A 17,319-nucleotide genomic window follows, 5' to 3' on the forward strand; every position below is an offset into this window, starting at 1 on the left:
GAAACTGAAGGGCCACACTGGCCTTGTCACCTCCGTTGCGTTCTCCCCTGACGGCCAGCGCGTAGTCTCGGGCTCATACGACAAGTCGGTGCGCATCTGGGACGCGTCCACCGGGAAGCAGTTGCAGAAACTGGAGGGCCACGCTGGCCCTGTCGCCTCCATTGCGTTCTCCACTGACAGCCAGCGCGTGGTGTCGGGCTCATACGACAAGTCGGTGGGCATCTGGGACGCGTCCACCGGGGAGGAGCTGCAGAAACTGGAGGGCCACACTGCCCCTGTCACCTCCGTTGCTTTCTCCACTGATGGCCAGCGCGTGGTCTCGGGCTCGTACGACAACTCGGTGGGCATCTGGGACGCGTCCACCGGGACGGAGCTGCAGAAACTGAAGGGCCACGTTCGCCCTGTCACCTCCATTGCGTTCTCCACTGACGGCCAGCGCGTGGTGTCTGGCTCGTACGACGAGTCGGTGCGCATCTGGGACACGTCCACCGGGACGGAGCTGCAGAAACTGGAGGGCCACGTTCGCCCTGTCACCTCCGTTGCGTTCTCCTCTGATGACCAGCGCGTGGTGTCTGGCTCGTACGACGAGTCGGTGCGCATCTGGGATGCGTCCACCGGGACGGAGCTGCAGAAACTGGAGGGCCACGTTCGCCCTGTCGCCTCCGTTGCGTTCTCCACTGACTGCCAGCGTGTAGTCTCGGGCTCGGGGGACGAGTCTGTGCGCATCTGGGACGCGTCCACCAGGAAGGACTCACTGCAAAAACTGGAGGGCCACACTGGCCCTGTCGTCTCCGTTGCGTTCTCCACTGACTGCCAGCGCGTAGTCTCGGGCTCGTACGACAGGTCGGTGCGCATCTGGGACGCGTCCACCGGGAAGCAGCTACAGAAACTGAAGGGCCACGCTGGCCCTGTCACCTCCGTTGCGTTCTCCACTGACGGCCAGCGCGTGGTGTCGGGCTCATACGACGAGTCGGTGCGCATCTGGGACGCGTCCACCAGGAAGGAGCTGCAGAAACTGGAGGGCCACGCTGGCCCTATCACCTCCGTGGTGTTCTCCGCTGACGGCCAGCGCGTGGTGTCAGGCTCGGGGGACGAGTCGGTGCGCATCTGGGACGCGTCCACCGGGAAGGAGCTGAAGAAACTGAAGGGCCACGCTGGCTACCTCACCTCCGTCGCCTCCTCCACTGACGGCCAGCGCGTGGTCTCGTGTTTGAACACCAAGTCGGTGCGCATCTGGGACGCGTCCACTAGGAAGAAGCTGCAGAAACTGAAGGGCCACGATGACACTGTCAAATCTGTTGCGTTCTCCATTGACGGCCAGCGCGTGGTCTCGGGCTCTTGGGACCGCTCGGTGCGCATATGGGATGCATCCACTGGGAAGGATGATCGCGACATCGAATGGGAATCAGGTCCTGACGGCTGGCTTATGTCGAAAACATCCAACCACCGTCTTATTTGGCTCCCGACCCATTTGCACCAAAGCCTTTGCAACAAATACATTCGGCTTGTCATCTCTCGAAAGCCTTATTCTGTTCTTGACTTCTCATCAGCATGTCTGGGCTCTGATTGGACGAAGTGTTATATCGGATCAGGGAGATGAAGAATAGCTACGGGGTAACATGTGTAGAGGGGGTGGCATTATGTAAAGTCTCATCCAGATACTTTGTGCTTACAAGATTTTCCATTATTGTCTTTTCATACTTTTTGTGCTTCCGCATACTTGACATGAGATTGACAGCGTGTATGGCACTGGCACGCAGATCGTAGCTAGGACGAAACAAAATGACAGAGTGCAGAGCAACACGGACTTTACATAACCAGATATTTCAACTTGCGCGCGAGTATGAATGTAACCTTTGAAGATACATATATTATGTAATTTACGACTACATCTGAGACGGTGCACATACCACGCTGAGACCTATGCAATTATTTCATGCTGGGTGAGTCTCGATAAAGTTCTCCGATGTGGGCTGCTCGCGCCACTTCTGCGCCCAGCTCTACCCCTACCTTACAAGCCTACAACCTTCTGACGATGAGGGGCATACCCTGCTTCTCCTTCCTTTCTACCCCACTACCGACGCTACCACCGTGCTCTTTTACCTTACCTTTGGACACATACGAAGGCGAAATGATTTGCGAGAGGTTCCACACGATATCGACGTCTATCTCGTTCGGTGTGAGCGAGAACGAGAATCGTGTGAGGAGAATGGCGAGGATTATCTCTGGGAAGCCATCAATATGACACGGTCAGCATTGATTTCGTCAGGGAACTGAGTTTAGAAAAGGGGATTTACTCACTGATCTCGAGCTGCGCGAACCTGTAGCCACTGTTATCACCGCCACACGAAGAGCAACCCACAATGCGCGATCAGTCTCAGCTAGCGATCAAGGATCAGAATGGGAAAGCGACTCACACGCAGGACCTCCCTCCTCCGAAGAAACTCAGCCTGCACCAGCAACAACAACAAACCCGCGCGTCGTTAGTTAGTACTCTGGTCTCGACTGTCAAGTGGCAACAAAGACAGATATCGAGAAAGTTGTGATACGGAACGGAAGTCCAAAAGTTAAAGGTCAAGAAGGTCAAGGAAACCACTCACATCCCCGCATAGATCCCCGGAAGCCGTTCGCCCTTCGCAGGTCCATTCACACTGATACTAATACCAGTCGTAGCTGGCAAAGGTAAACTTTGATCGCTGCCATTGTTCAACGTCTCCGCCCCCGTCAACCATCGCTCCGGTTTCCACTCCAGTGCATCATCGCCCCATATCGACCTATCCCTGTTGGCCGCCGCGATGCCGACGAAGAGAGTCGTGCCGGTGGGTATAGTGAGTGCTGTCAGAGGCTCGTGGCCGGGACGTTTGATGGGCGTTGAGAGGGGGATGGTACGGTCTTGCGTGGCTCTGTTATACGTGGAATGTCATGATCAGGACGAAGGAACCGAAACAAAACCACACGGAAAAACAGGAACAACGAAATGAGAGCGCACTCACACACGGCGCACGAACGGAACAGGCGGATACAACCTCAACGTCTCTTTTAGCACCGCATCCATCCACACCAGGCCCGAAAGCTGCTCGTATCCCAGCTCGCCATCGTTCACCGTATCAGGAAGCGCCGCACGGAGTTCAGCGCGGAGCATGGCTTGGATGTGCGGGTGGGAGGCGAGCATGTATAAGATGCGGGAGAGCGCGGAGGAGGTCGTGTCTTGGCCGCCGAAGATGAGGACTCTGTCATGGTGCGAGGAGAGTATTTCAATTTATCAGCGAACAACGAGGATAGGGAGAGACGGTGAGAACGCACGTCATTTGACCGATGACTTCCTCGTCTGACAGATGTTTCTCGCCTTTCGAGTTCTGATTCTCTCGTACTATATTTCCGCCTCTTGAGCTATCGATCATTATAGCCAGACGAATGGACATAGCACTCACGCAGCCCACTAATAACATCCCTCAACCCCTCCCTCTCCATCTTATCCTCCTCCCCATTCTCCCCCGTATCCTTATCCTTCTCCCCCTCCCCCTCCTCCCCTCCTACCTCCTTTTCCTCCATCAAAAGCCTCTTCTTCCCCTCCAAAATCCCCCTCGCAGTCCCGTACATCACATCCGACATCTCCGTGATCTTCTGTACCGTCTCATTTGGAGTCCATTCTACGATTTTACGTCGGAAGGCGGGGGGCCCGAGTCTGGAGAGGAAGGGGGCGAATTGGCGAATGAGGGAGACGGAGAAGAGGGCGGGGCTGGGTGGGTGGAGCAAGTTGGACGTTAGCATAATAGTGAGTATATAAGTATACCGACTCCGGTGAGGTCACGGGAAGTATGTAGAAGCTGTAGAAGACCGACAAAAGGAAGAAAAAAACGTACATAAGTTCCCGCACAGCCCTAGTGTACAAATTCGTAGACGGCGAGTTCAAAGGATCGAACGAATACCCGAGGATGCCCTGCCCGACGGATTCGAGAGCCGCGCGCGACATCCATTGTGACATGTCCAGGATCGCTTCGTTGCGCTCTCCATCCTTCTCAGTCGACCCGTTCGGTCCACCTTGACTTGAGGTAAGATCGAGAGGGTCGGAGCCTTGTGAGATCTCGTCCGATACCGCATCGGTCAACTATTCACGAATCACGAGCACAGTAAGCCTCCATGCATACCCACACATACACACACCCACACGCACGACGCGACGAATAAAAATGGACGGAGAGCAATCGAAAGGAGACAAGGAAAGGAGAACAATAGAAAGAAGCGGGGAAAATAAAAAAAGAAAGATACCCACCCTCCTTGCAACCTCATAAAACACCGGGACGAGCCTCCTCAGCTGCATGACCGAAAACGCGGGACCGACGATCCTGCGCTGGCGTTTGTGTTGTTCGCCTGTGGTCGCGACGAGGCCTTCGCCGAAGATTACTTTGTTCGTCCTACCATACGAAAACCAAACAAACAATAAACAAGATCAATCAAACTTTGGAGAGAAGGAAGGAAAGAAAGATGGATGGAGGAACGGATGAAAACGCACTCGATGAACGTCGTCGTTTCTTCAAAGGCATCTTGGTCTTTCACTATAATATGCTGTAGTGCTTTCGGATCGGATATGTACAGTTGTTCGTCCTGTATATTTTTTCCCGTACATGTCAATCAAATCAACCCAGGGCCGTCAGGATGTCAGAAGAGAAGAACGAGGAGACTCACACCAAAGAAACCCCATATCTTCACGACGTCACCATAAAGCCTCGTCAGATCATGATGGAATCGAAGACCTTTGGCGTTGAAGAGCTGCAGGAGGTTTCCTGTTACAAGTTTTTATTTTTATTTTTGCGGAGGTGAACCAGAGTAAGTCCAGTGGAACGTGCGATGAGGATCATCGTGATGAGTAGATAGCCAAGAGGGCACAAACAACGCATGCTATGCTCCAATCTCCACAACAACCAATCAACCATCCAACCAACCATTCACCCATCCGGTGCACGCGACCCATAGCATATGAAGAAAACACGAAACCCACCTGTGACCCAATTGACAGCTCTTGGTCCCGGAATATCTCGGAACGGCGACGCAGGACGCAATAGCCGGCGCACGAGCACAATGGACGCCAACAGCGGAACAGAAAGGAAAAGCAGAGTCATCTTCGAGGGCAGCGTCGTCGAGGCCATCGTGTTCAAGGTCATAGTCAAGGACAGGGGAATCGGGGAAAGGCTGGTCTGTCACCTCCGGCTGGGGTTTTATACCATCGTCACGTCGTGTTCCGTCGTCGGGCTGTGCATTCCAGTCGATAAGCGCTATGATTCAAGTTGAGTCGGATCCGTATAACACAGTACACGGTTTCGACTCAGCGGCAATGGAGACTCGGCGTTAGAATCTGCGAGATGGCGCTTTGAAGAGATTACTAGGCACCGGGGTGGCCACAGAATGTAAAGAAAGAAGACCGCCGGGAATTGATGTTGTGATCTATAAGAATGGAGAGCGCGGATATCACAATCGCAAGCACATATGCATTGTAGGTTCAAAGCCTCGTTGAGAAGTGGCGGATTGGATAGAAAGTCGTGAGTTAGCCTTGGAGATCCATCATGATGATTTCAGATGTCGGGCGCGTCGCTCCTCCGAAGGCCGGTGCTATATTCGATACATGGGCATGAACATCAGACGTGTCTGCGATTTGGTCGGTCTGTATCGGGGTGTGAGTTGTACCTGTGGATGGATGGAAGTCTGGTGTAGGACGACCAGTGCGTCATGCAGTACTACAAGTTGTAGTTGAACCAGTCGCGATGGCCCGATGCGAGGAAAGTGTGTAGCAAGTCCGAGTGAAGACTTATCAGTGGACCGTCACAAAAAGTCATGGACCTAAGGATTACAGCGGTATAAGTCCTAGATATTCAACGAAAGTCCATATCAGAATAAAACGAGCACAAATATTATAACCGTCGCGGTCAGTATGGTCAAGGTGAAGAGGCGCGTGTCTTTGTCAGCAAGTTCGCGTCTTGCCTTGCGGGGATGAACACACTCTTGGAACACGCTTGGTCTCCGCCAAGGGACTCATTCATCCCCACAACCCAGCAATGACCTGACGCCTCGGAACGACCCACACGATCTTTCATTCCACCTTCGTTTTCCCTCAAAAGCTTTCGACGACAGCTCATGATTTTTCTTTTCGTCTCTGGCCTTGCGGCTCTGCTCGCCTCGGTCTCTGCTGTGCCCTCTCCTTTGGTTGGAAAAGGAGGAGGAAATGGTGTTCACCTTCCGATTCGACGGTCAGTAGCGGGCGGGCTGGAGAGGCGTGCATTTACCGGAAAGACTGGGCTCGGCGACGACGCGGACGTGTGCGTGACTTGTATATCCTATGCTCTCATATCCTCATGAAACGCTCGCCACAGTACATACAACGTTATGGTCAAAGTAGGATCCGTCGAAACGCCTGTAGTACTAGGCACGTAGCCCCTCCCAATTCTTTCCGAATATAAAACACACTGACTCGAACTTGACCAGACACCGGCTCCTCCGACCTCTGGATCCTCTCCGACGCCTGTTCAAACTGCTCCTCCACCGCCTCCATCCCGCTCTACCCGACCTCCTCCTTCCAAAACTCCGGCCTCTCCGTTCAACTCCTCTACGGCGACTCGCAAACCGGGACGCACGCGGACGGGCCCATTGGGAAAGACACCGCGGGCGTAGCGGGATTGACGCTCGACGGGCAGTATTTCGCCGCGATTTCGGATACGAATACGAGCGTGCTTGAAACGGGGTCGGCGGGAATCTTTGGGCTTGGGTTTCCGATTAATAGGTGAGTTTGGGCGTTTATTGGGCATGGTTGTGGATTAGGTCTGGGTTGAATTTGTGGCGCCGGGCTGTTAACTTTTCCGTGTGGCGTGGAGCTTTAGCCCCTATTACGCGTTCACTATGTTCGTCTTCTCCTTGTTCACCGCGGCTGATAATCTCTTTCTTGTAGCGTCATCTTCAACACACTACTTCAGAAATCCTCTCCGACCTCTTCCAACCGCCGTTCCGACCTCTCCCTCCCTCCCTTCATCCGCTCCCGTTCCCCCTCCTTCTCAACCCGCATCTTCCCCTCCTTCTCCTTCCTCAAAACTCCTCCGCCTCCCTCCCTCCCCTCCCTCTCATCCCGTGCACCATCCATCTCAGTCCCCGACGTCCTCGCCGGCTTCACCACCTACGGCCCCCTCATCCCCCGCCTCGCACTCACAAACTCCATCCCCTCCCCCCTCATCACCATCACGCTCCAGCGCGACGCGTTTGACATCGGTGGTAATGCGGGGATGTTGAGTATTGGGGAACTGCCCGGGGGTGTGGACCCGAGTGCAGTAAGTTGGGTGCCGGTGAGGGGGTATAATAAAGAGGAAGGGGGGTTGCCGGGGCCGGGGGATTCGCCTGGGGAGGTGTGTGTTTTTTTTCCTTTGATTGGATGTTGGCTGTTGGATTTTGGTTGACTGAGACGATTAAATAGGTATATCCGCTTACGTGGGAAGTATTCCTGGACGACGTATATTTCGATGGACAGAAACTCCCCCGGTCAAACCTTTCCTCTTCGAACATATCGCTCTCTGCGCTCATCGATACCGTATGTCTCTACCTTCCTTTATCCTTTTCGATCCTCCTATTTACGCTCGCCGTTAACACGACGATAGGGCAACTCACTCATTCGCGGTCCTTCCGATGTCCTTTCTACTATCGCTTCCATGATCTCTTCTTCTTCCTCCGACGCGAACGCGAATGCGAATACGAACACGGTGACCTATCCCTGCTCCGAGCCACACACACTCGCGTTTGAGATTGGGGGGAGGATGTTTCCTGTCGATCCGAGAGATTTCGGAACCCAGGTCTCCTCATCCTCATCCTCCTCCTCCTCCTCTTCGGGGGACGACGGCGGTGATGGCGATGACGGCGATGACGAGGATGGAGACGGAAGCGAACCGACGTGTTCGTTCAATTTGGCGGTGACGGACCCGCCGGGGAGCGGTGGGTTTTTGTATAGCTGGAGTTTGGGCGATCCGTTTTTGAAATCGTGCGTTTTTTTTTATCTTTTGTCTTTTCACTCATGTTCCCCCCTTACCCCTTGCCTCCTTGCCTCCCTCCCCGCTCGGTCATTTTCTGACGTTGTCATACATTTGACATTCGACACCCAACAGCGCGCTCGTATCGTTCTACTACGGTAACCTGACCTATCCGTCGCAGGATCAGCCCCGCGTAGGATTATTATCTACCGTTCCGGAGGACGCGAACGAGGAGTTGGAAGACGCGGTGAAGGAGGCTGAGGAGGCTGGGCGAGGGCTTCCTGGTGCGTTGACGTTACCTTGCAATTTCCATCTATTCATGCGATTTTTTTGTTTGTTTGTAATCCTGATGTTGAATGGTTCTCTTTCAGAAATTACGCAGTCGGCACCGACGGGCACTGCGGACGCGGCATCTACGAACTCACTCGGCGTCGCCCAAGCTACTGCATCTGCTTCTTCGTCCGGCGGTGGTTCCGGGAGTACGAGTGGGGGAGTGAGTTTGAGGATCGGATTTGGTGGTGGGGGAATGGGTGGCGGGATATGGGAGGCGGTGGGATGGGGGGTTGGGATGGGATATGTTTTAGGGATGATGGGGTGGGTTTGAGGGTGAGTTTGAGGGCGTGTTGGTGGTGGGCGGTGGTGGGTGGTGGTGGGGGTTTGGAGGTTCGATGTGTACGCGGAAGTCACTAATCGTGGTGTCGTTTCTGAGGGTTTTGTTGGTCGATCTGTTGTGGTGGGCGAAGATACACGGCCCACGGGAGTGTGATTACGCTTTTCCCGGGTCGTCTCGTTTTTGTGGGTCTAGTGTCGCTATTTGTCAGTTGTTTTTGTTTTGTTTTCGTACTTGATTTGTCCGTTTGTCTAGTCCGGTTTCCGTTAATCGCTTTGTTCTTCGTTCTCGTAGTGATACCCTCATCCTATCATTCTACGTTACTTCGGATCTGTTGTATTGTACATCGTGTGGATTTAATGGTTCTCCAGCTTCTAGCATGATATGTACTGAATCCATAGTAACACGATCTATACGAATTGACACGGTTTTTGTCTGGATGGTTAAAGGGCTGGATAGATCAGGTCATGTCATTATGTTCTGCGTTTGACCAATGTGGCGCCACACCCGAACCGACAGGTGGTTCGGGTGGCACCGGAAATTCCCGAGAACCTCAGACTCGAACCGCGTCAGAGCTTTCGTGTCGAACTTCGACGGTCAACCTCCTCTCGTCTTAAGCTTGCTGACGTCTACGGCTTTCCTTCCCGTTTCTCTTCTAGTCGAGACTCTGGTCATGAGCCTCGTTGCATTGAAAAGGAGTGCGGGTCTGATGCACTGTGGCTTGAAAATGGTAGGACTGGATTGCAGCTGCAATGATCTTACACGCTGCCTCATTGCTTTCGATGGACTCTGAACTGACGTGACGGCCTTCAATTCAAGCGCAGTATTCGCTCGTATCGTGCCGCTATTCCTCAGACTTCAAAACAAAGCTCCTATAATTTGAAAGCCCCTGCTGTTCGCTCGTGGGGAGCATTACTGCCACATAAACTTGATTCTGCGGTGTCTCGAGGTGAGACGATACGATATGTTATTTCTCTGTAAAAACATGGTCCGCTAACACCCTATCACTCGTCATCTCTGACGTTCTAGCACACCCAACGCGACAATTCTCGACCACCCGGCCTCACCAGAACCAAAACCAGAAACCAGGCCAAAACTACACCATCAACAAGACCCTCGTACTGCAGCACCTCGAACAGCACGCGCGTATCGGAGCTTCGAAGGCTCGGCTAGAACATTTCGATGCGACGCTAAAGTCGATATCTCCGGAAGAGTCGAAGGAACTGTTGAAGAGTGCACATGCCCGGATTAGCGAGATTATTATATTTTTTATTGTGTGGTGTAAGGATGATGAGAAGTACATGACTGTAGGCATACATGATTTATCTTCCTTCCAATGTAACCACGGATTACCTTCAGCTGCAGCTCACTGACTTGCGATTTTCATCTTTGTCTTTTTTTTTTGGCTACTTGGAATCGAATAGACGTTCGACCAAGCAGAAGCCCCCGAAGGCTCGGAGCTGTATCGCGCCCGAGCGGCGGTATCCACCATGCTCAACTGCATAGCCCACGATATCTCGAAGATACCCAAGACGGATCCTTCGCGCGCTGAGAACGCGATTCTTGATATGCAGATCGACGATATTGCCGAGGTGGCGGAGAAGTACCTCCAAGGTGCGTTCGCCTCGCGCCCACGTACTCCGTGTAAACTATAAGCACGACACGGCTGCGTCTTTATATGATGGCAGAGAGCACGATCTGATGTGTCGTTTTGAACCTATAGGTGTAGATGGGAAGCCACCGGCCAATTGGAGTGCGTTTTGGGAGGAGATTTATATTTTGATGCATTCGTTGGGATCTGAGCTGGAGAAGGGCGGGTATGGCGAGGAGTAGAAAAGGTGGGCTGCTTTAACCAACTTTTTCCTGCGTTTAATAAGCATTATGCGCACTATTCAACCGCGCGATGCGGCAAAGAGGACGCGAGTCGACTTTGAATTTCTCGGTTATAATTCCTCATCGTCCGAAACATCCTCACTTTATCCATCGCTGACATCCTGCGAATCGCAAATAGGTTTTCTAGCTCGGGTTTTCACATGCGAATCTTACTTTCACACTCCATAATTGTTCGCACGGCCGTAGAAAACTTACAACACCTCGGTTGAGAAGTGCTCGCTTCACGTCTGTCACTAAAGGCCCTCTAGACGGCTAGAGCCACAGACGGCTAGAGTCACAGACGGCTCCTACTTATCCTGATTATGCGCGTACCACTCTCAAGGGGCCGTCCATTACACGAATTTGGTCACAAAGTTCCTCACTCTTGCTGGGTTCCGAACCTATGCGATGAAGTCCTGTGGCAGAATTGAATCCGGGCAAGACGGACTGCGAGGTTGCGCATTGCTATTGATCGAAAAGGAAATCGACGCCGCTGTGATGAACAAAGAAACTAATAAGGACGAGCGAAACAAAATGGACTGCTCGAGAACTTCCATCACCCGTTACTTGCAATACAAGCTTTACTCACTGGCACGCACAAATACAGTCCTAAGACCGTATTCATTCTTCTCCATTTTGATCTTCGTTGTTTTGGACTATCCGTAGGTAGAGGCTGTGGGTATCTGTGAGCCAACCAGTCGATCTCGTTGAGCTGCAGTGATCGCAATACGAGGGCGACATGGACAGACGGCGTATCCCTGGTTCCAGGTTTGACCAGAAAGGACTAATTGCATCACATACGGCGACGACACAAAGGGGGATGACATAAATCATTTAGGCTAGGGAACTGAGCGAGGTGGTAAGATGAATGGTCGTTCGCGAGACCAGCACTCGGAGTTGAGATATTAGGGGGTGCAGTGGTCGCAGAAAGTCGTCGTGTAGCAGTAAAGTGCCATAAACTACGTCTTGGTCGTTAGCAACACAAATAACCATTCATCCAATGCGAACCTCGAGATATCCGAAGAGCATGATTAGCGGCCCATTTGAATTTTGACGTTACCGCACGCAGTCGATACTGGCAAGAAGAGCAAAGAGAGATCAGGCAGCTGGTGATAGTAGTCGTACGGTGTACAAAGCTTTCGGGCTTAGTAGCTGATCGAACATGATCGCCATGCCATGAAGACAGACGCAGACGAGTCCTTGTGGTGAAGGTCCCCCCGAGGTCCGGATGAAAATGACTGGACATGTCGTCATTGGTATGTCATTCAGACATTTCCAGAGTCCATCCACCGATGTCATGTTGGCTCCACGGACGGCGGCGGCGATAGACTGAAACTGCTAGAAAAAGGTAGGGGACAAAAGGTCTGAATGATTGGTAGGAGAAAACAAAGCTTACATGTCACGAACAACGAGAGCTATCGCTTGCAAACGAGGAGCATAGCAGTGAAGAAAATGTGGCGGACCTGGTGGTGCATACGGCTGCTCAACCGATTTACAAAGGTGGTCATGGGATGCAAAGTTAGTGGCGTCGCCCTTCAAGCTTCAAGCTTGAGGCCTGCGCTTCCGGAAGCACTCAAAATCCAGAGCTAGTGGTGGTGTCTTGCTGTCACTAAGAATGAAGTAGCTTACACAAAGAAGATAGCATAAACCTAGCATCCAGAAAGTTCAAGGAATAGCACACTGGCAAGGCACCAATGTCTGGCTGAATAGGATCCATCTTCAAGCATTCTGCAACGGGTCGCGGCTGTGCGTATTATATCCGACGATGGTAGTTACTACGATATGGCGAATAAGAACATGTCCCAATAATGGCGACAATATCAGGCAGACAAGCAGTATACCGTAGACTTTCGAGCGTACTTGATTAGAGAGACGATAGTGGTGTTCAAGCAGAGAACGGCGCCGCAGAGCGGGCGACCACGGAAGGGCCTCGACGAGGCTGGCCGGTCCAATCGGATAACCGCTGAACAAGATTGCTAATTGCCGTATCTTGCCGTCGCGCGGCGGAAAACGGTTTGCAAGAGAGAAGGAATGGTGCCACAGAGGTGGCCCAGCGTGTTTCCGCTTCCTCTGTGATTTTATCAGATGCATTGACCTGGCGGAATCATAGGAGATATAACACACATGACTGTTGAGCTAAAATAGAAAACATTGAGCCACTGCCCTCTGTCAATCCTCACAATTTGTCGAGCGACCACTGTCCGATGTGGCGCGAGGGTATTGTGGTCCACTCTCGGCCGCTCGTTCATTACGAGGCTTTTGCGATGCTTCTGGCTCATGCGCTGGCTTGCTCCAGACACGAACAAGAGAATTCCATATTTTATGAGATTTATATGGAATTGTTGTCTCGCCGGGCCTCGGCATCGGTGAACGCCGGGCCACTGGCATTGGCTGTCTTAGTCAGCGTCAAGGTATGATCTAACGAGCCCATCCATCTTATTCTTCGACCACTACGAGCACGGCCTAACACATATACCCTCAGCTCGCTCCGCCATGTCTCCTGCGACCGACACCGAAGAACAGCAACAACAGCAACAACAGCAGGAAAAGTCTGGTGCGTCGTTGCTGAAGGAGCGTAGGTTCAAGCTGAGCAGGTGCGAAATCGCGAATACTGTTAATATGACTCGCCCCACTGAACAACATCTTACTTGGATTCAGGGCGTGTGATCGTTGTCGGTGCGCTTCATGTTTCTAAATCATACATATAGGCTTCTTAATACTTTATATGCTATACAGCCGCCGAAGAATCAAGTGCGACGAGGGCCACCCATGTCAGGCTTGTCTCAGCGCCAGCTCTCCTTGTACGTTCGAGGAGCCGGGGAAGCGAAGTCACCCGCACAAATCAAAGTAAGCTACTATCTGTATTCACCTTTCCACGGAATATCTCGATATTATACGGACGATGCACCGGCGAAAACATGCTCAGGAGCTTACACATCGAGCTCCTATGTGGCGTTGAGCGGCATCGTGCTCGGACCTTCGACTCTCGTCGGTTTACACATTGCACACGAATAGCAGGCAATGTGCAGTCTAGTGCACCATCCTGCGCTAAATTCTGAAGCTTGCGTTGATGCGTTCGCTGCATCGTGCTTGCTTCGCTTGCTTGACTGCGCTACGGAGCGCCCACTCCAACAGGAGAGCTTGTGACCTGTTTTGCTCTTGATCGTGGGTGTGAAGTTTTCAAACAGAGTCCATGTACATTTACATCGTCGTGAGATTTCTCTTGTTCGCTCGCTGTATAACTTGAGCGTGAACGCCAGTAATGGCCTGAACCTCGGCATACTGTCATCCGTTTCTGGCATGATCTCGGCGGGTCGTAATCTATTCATACGTGGCTTCGGATAACAGTGTGTACCGCTGTCGCAAATATAACGATGGCTAACGTTACAGTTTTCTAATAGACGGACAGCCACACTGGAAGACAGGATGCACCACCTCGAGAGCCTCATCCAGGCCATTCCCCCAGCCGTCTTTGCTGCTGGTGGATCTTCCGCGTTCGCAAACATGCCCAGTACCTCTAGTGATCCGACGAGTCCTCACGCCATTCTCGGATCATCGACTCACGCATTTCCGCCCACAGCGCCTCCACCGTCACTCAACATCTTCCCCCTCATGAATCCGTCCACACATTTCACCCCTACCGTCAACTCGCGCCACCCTAGCCCTAATGCTGTAGGGAACGAGACCAGTAGCACCGACGGGATGCCCGAAGATACCGCCCGCATGTGTCTATCCTCGTCATACTTGTACCTCGACGATGAGGGCTATACGCGATGGCAAGGCGAAACTTCTGGTCTTCCCATTCTCGATCTTCTCGTCGAGCGGCACCACCCACAGCCAAAACGAGAACGGGACCCGAGTCCACAGGAGGAATCCTGGTCGACGAAGAGCCCGTACGCGACTTCGGGCCTGTGGTTCCCAGACCGCACACCGAAACGGACGGATATCAACCCAGAGAAGATCTGGAAGCTGATCACGTCGTTCATCAGCCCGGATCTCATGGACAGGTGCGTCTCTGCACTCGAGGGTGTGAGAGCTGATCCTTAGCGTGCACGTTTGGTAGCCTGGTGCAGTGCTATCTGTCCACGTCGTACTACCTGATGCCGTTCCTTCATATTCCCACATTCCTGAATGTGAGCATCTCTTCAAGCCGTTCTGCCGTTCAATATCCCTCACTAATCATTGTCTCCTTCTTTTTGCGACTCAGGATTACGGTAATCCTCAAAAATGGGGAGAGCCAGGCTTCGCTGCCTTCATCGTCGCCGTGTGTTGTCTTGCCTCACGCCACATCGACGATCCCCGCGTTCGTGCCGATCCGAGCGACGGCATCTCTTCTGGTACTCAGTGGTTCGAACTCTTCGCCAAACTTCGAACTCTCCCCGCCGCAGACCGACCTACAGTATACACCGTCCAAGCCGTCCTAGTCGCCGGTGTTTACGCCATTGGATGGGGCAAGCTCTCCCGGGCGTTTGCCCTCCTTTCCGAGTCCATCACGCTCTCCGTCGACTCTGGCCTCCATCGATCCGCGGACGCGTACGACATCTTCGACCCGATCGAGGAGGAAGTCAGGAAACGGACGTTCTGGTGCGTCTATATGTGGGACAAGCAGGCGAGCGCGCATTTTGGTAGGCCACCGATGGTCAGGCTAAGGGATTGCGATGTGGCCGAGCCGGCGGCGGTGGACGACGAATTCATCACGCATGACGGGGTGGGGCCGCAGCCGCCGGACACGGAGAGTAGGATGGGAGCCTTCGTTTGCGTTTTGCGGTTCTTTGTCGTGCTGGAGTCGGTTCTGGACACGCCACCACCGAAGTACTTTGGCGATTCCTCACCATTCTTGCATCGAGTTACAGGGATCCTGTCCGGTTTCCGTCGACACAAGGGCCTGCGCGAGGAGGAGACGCTGCTGGACGAAGTCTGTGCCTCCGTTCCCCCGCACTGGGGACATTCGCAGGAGACGATGTCGAGCGACGATGTGATCCAGGTTACGCACGCGGAGAGGATACATTGTCTACACCAGTTTGTGAGGATGCTCATCATGCGCCATCGGTTTTCGGAGCTGGTGGCGGTGAGAGCATCGACGGGCGACCAGGAGCAGACGGACGTTGAAATCAACGCCATGTCTGTGGCGCACTCCTGCGCACTCCAGATCGTTACCGCCCACCTGCACATCGCCACCAAGGGTCTCATGACATACTGTACGTATACTCATTCCTGTGTCTTCTATCCTCCTCGAGATGCGATGGTCTGGATCACTTGAACTAAACATGCGATGCTCCTTGTTCTGGTTCTAGACGGCGTTCATGTCATTCATCAGCTCACACAGGCAGGCCGAACTCTCGTAGCCTTCCTACTCAATTGTCAAGCCGAGTCTCTTCGTCCGCTTATTACTCCCGCACTCGACGCATTGCGCTCGTGTGTAGGCCTCCTGAAGCGTTTCAGTAATCGCTATATCTGTGGCTTGAGATCCGGGGACCTCATGGAGGAGTTCTGCAGAAGTACGTACACCACGCCACTATCCCGTCTCATCCCAATCTCCACCACCGCAGTCTCTCTTCCTTTTCCTCTGCCGCTTCGTCTTCGTCTTCTAAGCCACTCGCACACTACTGACACTTCGTCCTTCTCTCACCCGTTCCCGCCCTTGTCCGCACCAATCGACCCCGGCCCTATCCCGCTTATAGTCACTCAAATCCCGCTTGACACCCCATCGCTCTCACAGGAATTCCCACAAACAAAACCGCTTCCTCCATGGATTAGACCCGTCCGGAAAAAGACTCCCTCGGCACCTCGGTCATCGGGCAGTCACGAGTCCCCACAGGACAACACGTCCGAAGCGTTCTCCCCGAGCGACATGTTCGTCGACCTCTCCGTCTTGCCACCTGACAAGATCGTACCTTCCAACGGTCTGCCCATGAACAGTCCCACCTCCCCGCTTCAACGTAGTAGCACTATCAGCGCAAACGGGAACGGGTTCGGTTCTGGTTCGACGGTGCCTACTTCGCCGAGGCAGTATACCTCCGTGGCGAACCATGCGCCACACTTTATGGATACTTCGGGCGGGGTGGGAGATCCATTGAATATCAAGTCGGATCCTGCGTTGGCTTTGACGCCGGCGGAGATTATGGCGCTGTTTAATGATGGCGGGATGGATATGGCGAGCTTGTTCCCTTCGTCGTTACCGAGTGAGTTCTTGGGCGACGATTTGGGAGCGGGTGGGAACACGCTTTACTCTCAGTCGACTTCAACGGCATTCGGGAAGGGAAGAAGGGCTAGTGGGAGTAATGGGGATCTGTCGGGGCTCGTGTCGTCGCCATAGCCTACGCTCGGGGTCCTCCTTGACTTTCATTCTGTTTCGAGTCTCGTCTTCATAATCCTCGTCGGTGGACTTTGGTTTGGATCCGTTGGCCGTGGTACTACTACTACCAGTATGCCGTGCTTTGTGTTTGTATATTTTCGAAATGGTCCCTTCATCCAACGGCGGACCGCGCCCTCGTTGAGTCTTCGACTCGTCGTTTGTTCTCTTGGTCTGTCTACGTACGTTCGTCTGTCGTGACAGTTGTATCATTATCCCTTAGGTTCAGCTTCTTGCTCTCGATCGCTTTTCCCTTCCCTGTTCAAGTTCCTCTGACTCGGTTGTCGTACTCCGTTCTCATGGTTTCGTGCCGTGCCCCCCGTCGAAGTCATAAATAATTGTATGTTGAGCGTACTTTCTGGATGTCATGTATCTCTGTCTCTGACCCCTGCTGTTCTTCGCGCAATTTCTGAAATTGAATGTAAATGATGCTGTTCGGAATGTGAATACGAACGCTGCGATCGGGGCATGATTATAGGTCTCCT

The 17,319-nt window shown here is 53.0% G+C and overlaps 5 protein-coding genes across 5 annotated transcripts in view; 4 read left to right on the top strand and 1 right to left on the bottom strand.

Annotated features, from left to right (window-relative positions):
- The window catches only part of STEHIDRAFT_101131 (WD40 repeat-like protein), a 4,691-nt gene extending 3,039 nt beyond the window's left edge, over nucleotides 1-1,652 (top strand). The window contains exons 3-4 of the mRNA XM_007307068.1: nucleotides 212-646; nucleotides 944-1,652. Of these exons, the coding sequence (XP_007307130.1) occupies nucleotides 212-646; nucleotides 944-1,600 (1,092 nt within the window). The 3' untranslated portion in view covers nucleotides 1,601-1,652. The remainder of the gene's footprint in view (nucleotides 1-211; nucleotides 647-943) is intronic.
- Nucleotides 1,653-1,883: 231 nt separating this feature from the next.
- Nucleotides 1,884-5,132, bottom strand: STEHIDRAFT_83015 (cytochrome P450). Its single transcript, XM_007306779.1, has 12 exons — nucleotides 5,000-5,132; nucleotides 4,687-4,784; nucleotides 4,514-4,605; nucleotides 4,274-4,415; nucleotides 3,864-4,108; nucleotides 3,432-3,739; nucleotides 3,304-3,370; nucleotides 2,994-3,230; nucleotides 2,601-2,903; nucleotides 2,418-2,450; nucleotides 2,302-2,330; nucleotides 1,884-2,225 (listed from the first exon to the last, which is right to left on the bottom strand). The coding sequence occupies exons 1-12, from the start codon at nucleotides 5,118-5,120 to the stop codon at nucleotides 2,020-2,022; spliced, it is 1,881 nt and encodes a 626-aa protein (XP_007306841.1). The 5' UTR covers nucleotides 5,121-5,132; the 3' UTR covers nucleotides 1,884-2,019.
- Nucleotides 5,133-6,129: 997 nt separating this feature from the next.
- On the top strand, nucleotides 6,130-8,604 carry STEHIDRAFT_148747 (acid protease; the record flags this gene model as incomplete). Its single annotated transcript, XM_007307069.1, has 8 exons — nucleotides 6,130-6,311; nucleotides 6,366-6,418; nucleotides 6,478-6,772; nucleotides 6,938-7,385; nucleotides 7,454-7,567; nucleotides 7,635-8,011; nucleotides 8,136-8,284; nucleotides 8,372-8,604. 8 exons carry the CDS (start codon nucleotides 6,130-6,132, stop codon nucleotides 8,602-8,604), a joined length of 1,851 nt encoding a protein of 616 aa, XP_007307131.1.
- A 1,107-nt stretch (nucleotides 8,605-9,711) lies between these two features.
- Nucleotides 9,712-10,812, top strand: STEHIDRAFT_170456 (uncharacterized protein). Its single transcript, XM_007307070.1, has 4 exons — nucleotides 9,712-9,917; nucleotides 10,035-10,224; nucleotides 10,334-10,448; nucleotides 10,622-10,812. The coding sequence occupies exons 1-3, from the start codon at nucleotides 9,912-9,914 to the stop codon at nucleotides 10,441-10,443; spliced, it is 306 nt and encodes a 101-aa protein (XP_007307132.1). The 5' UTR covers nucleotides 9,712-9,911; the 3' UTR covers nucleotides 10,444-10,448; nucleotides 10,622-10,812.
- A 2,126-nt stretch (nucleotides 10,813-12,938) lies between these two features.
- On the top strand, nucleotides 12,939-17,256 carry STEHIDRAFT_170457 (uncharacterized protein). The gene is made up of 8 exons (XM_007307071.1): nucleotides 12,939-13,076; nucleotides 13,141-13,158; nucleotides 13,219-13,329; nucleotides 13,884-14,489; nucleotides 14,546-14,615; nucleotides 14,690-15,680; nucleotides 15,777-15,980; nucleotides 16,164-17,256. Exons 1-8 carry the CDS (start codon nucleotides 12,976-12,978, stop codon nucleotides 16,796-16,798), a joined length of 2,736 nt encoding a protein of 911 aa, XP_007307133.1. The 5' UTR covers nucleotides 12,939-12,975; the 3' UTR covers nucleotides 16,799-17,256.
- Nucleotides 17,257-17,319: the final 63 nt, after the last annotated feature.

This window comes from Stereum hirsutum (genome assembly GCF_000264905.1).
Source record: "Stereum hirsutum FP-91666 SS1 unplaced genomic scaffold STEHIscaffold_12, whole genome shotgun sequence".
Lineage (NCBI taxonomy): Eukaryota > Fungi > Basidiomycota > Agaricomycetes > Russulales > Stereaceae > Stereum > Stereum hirsutum.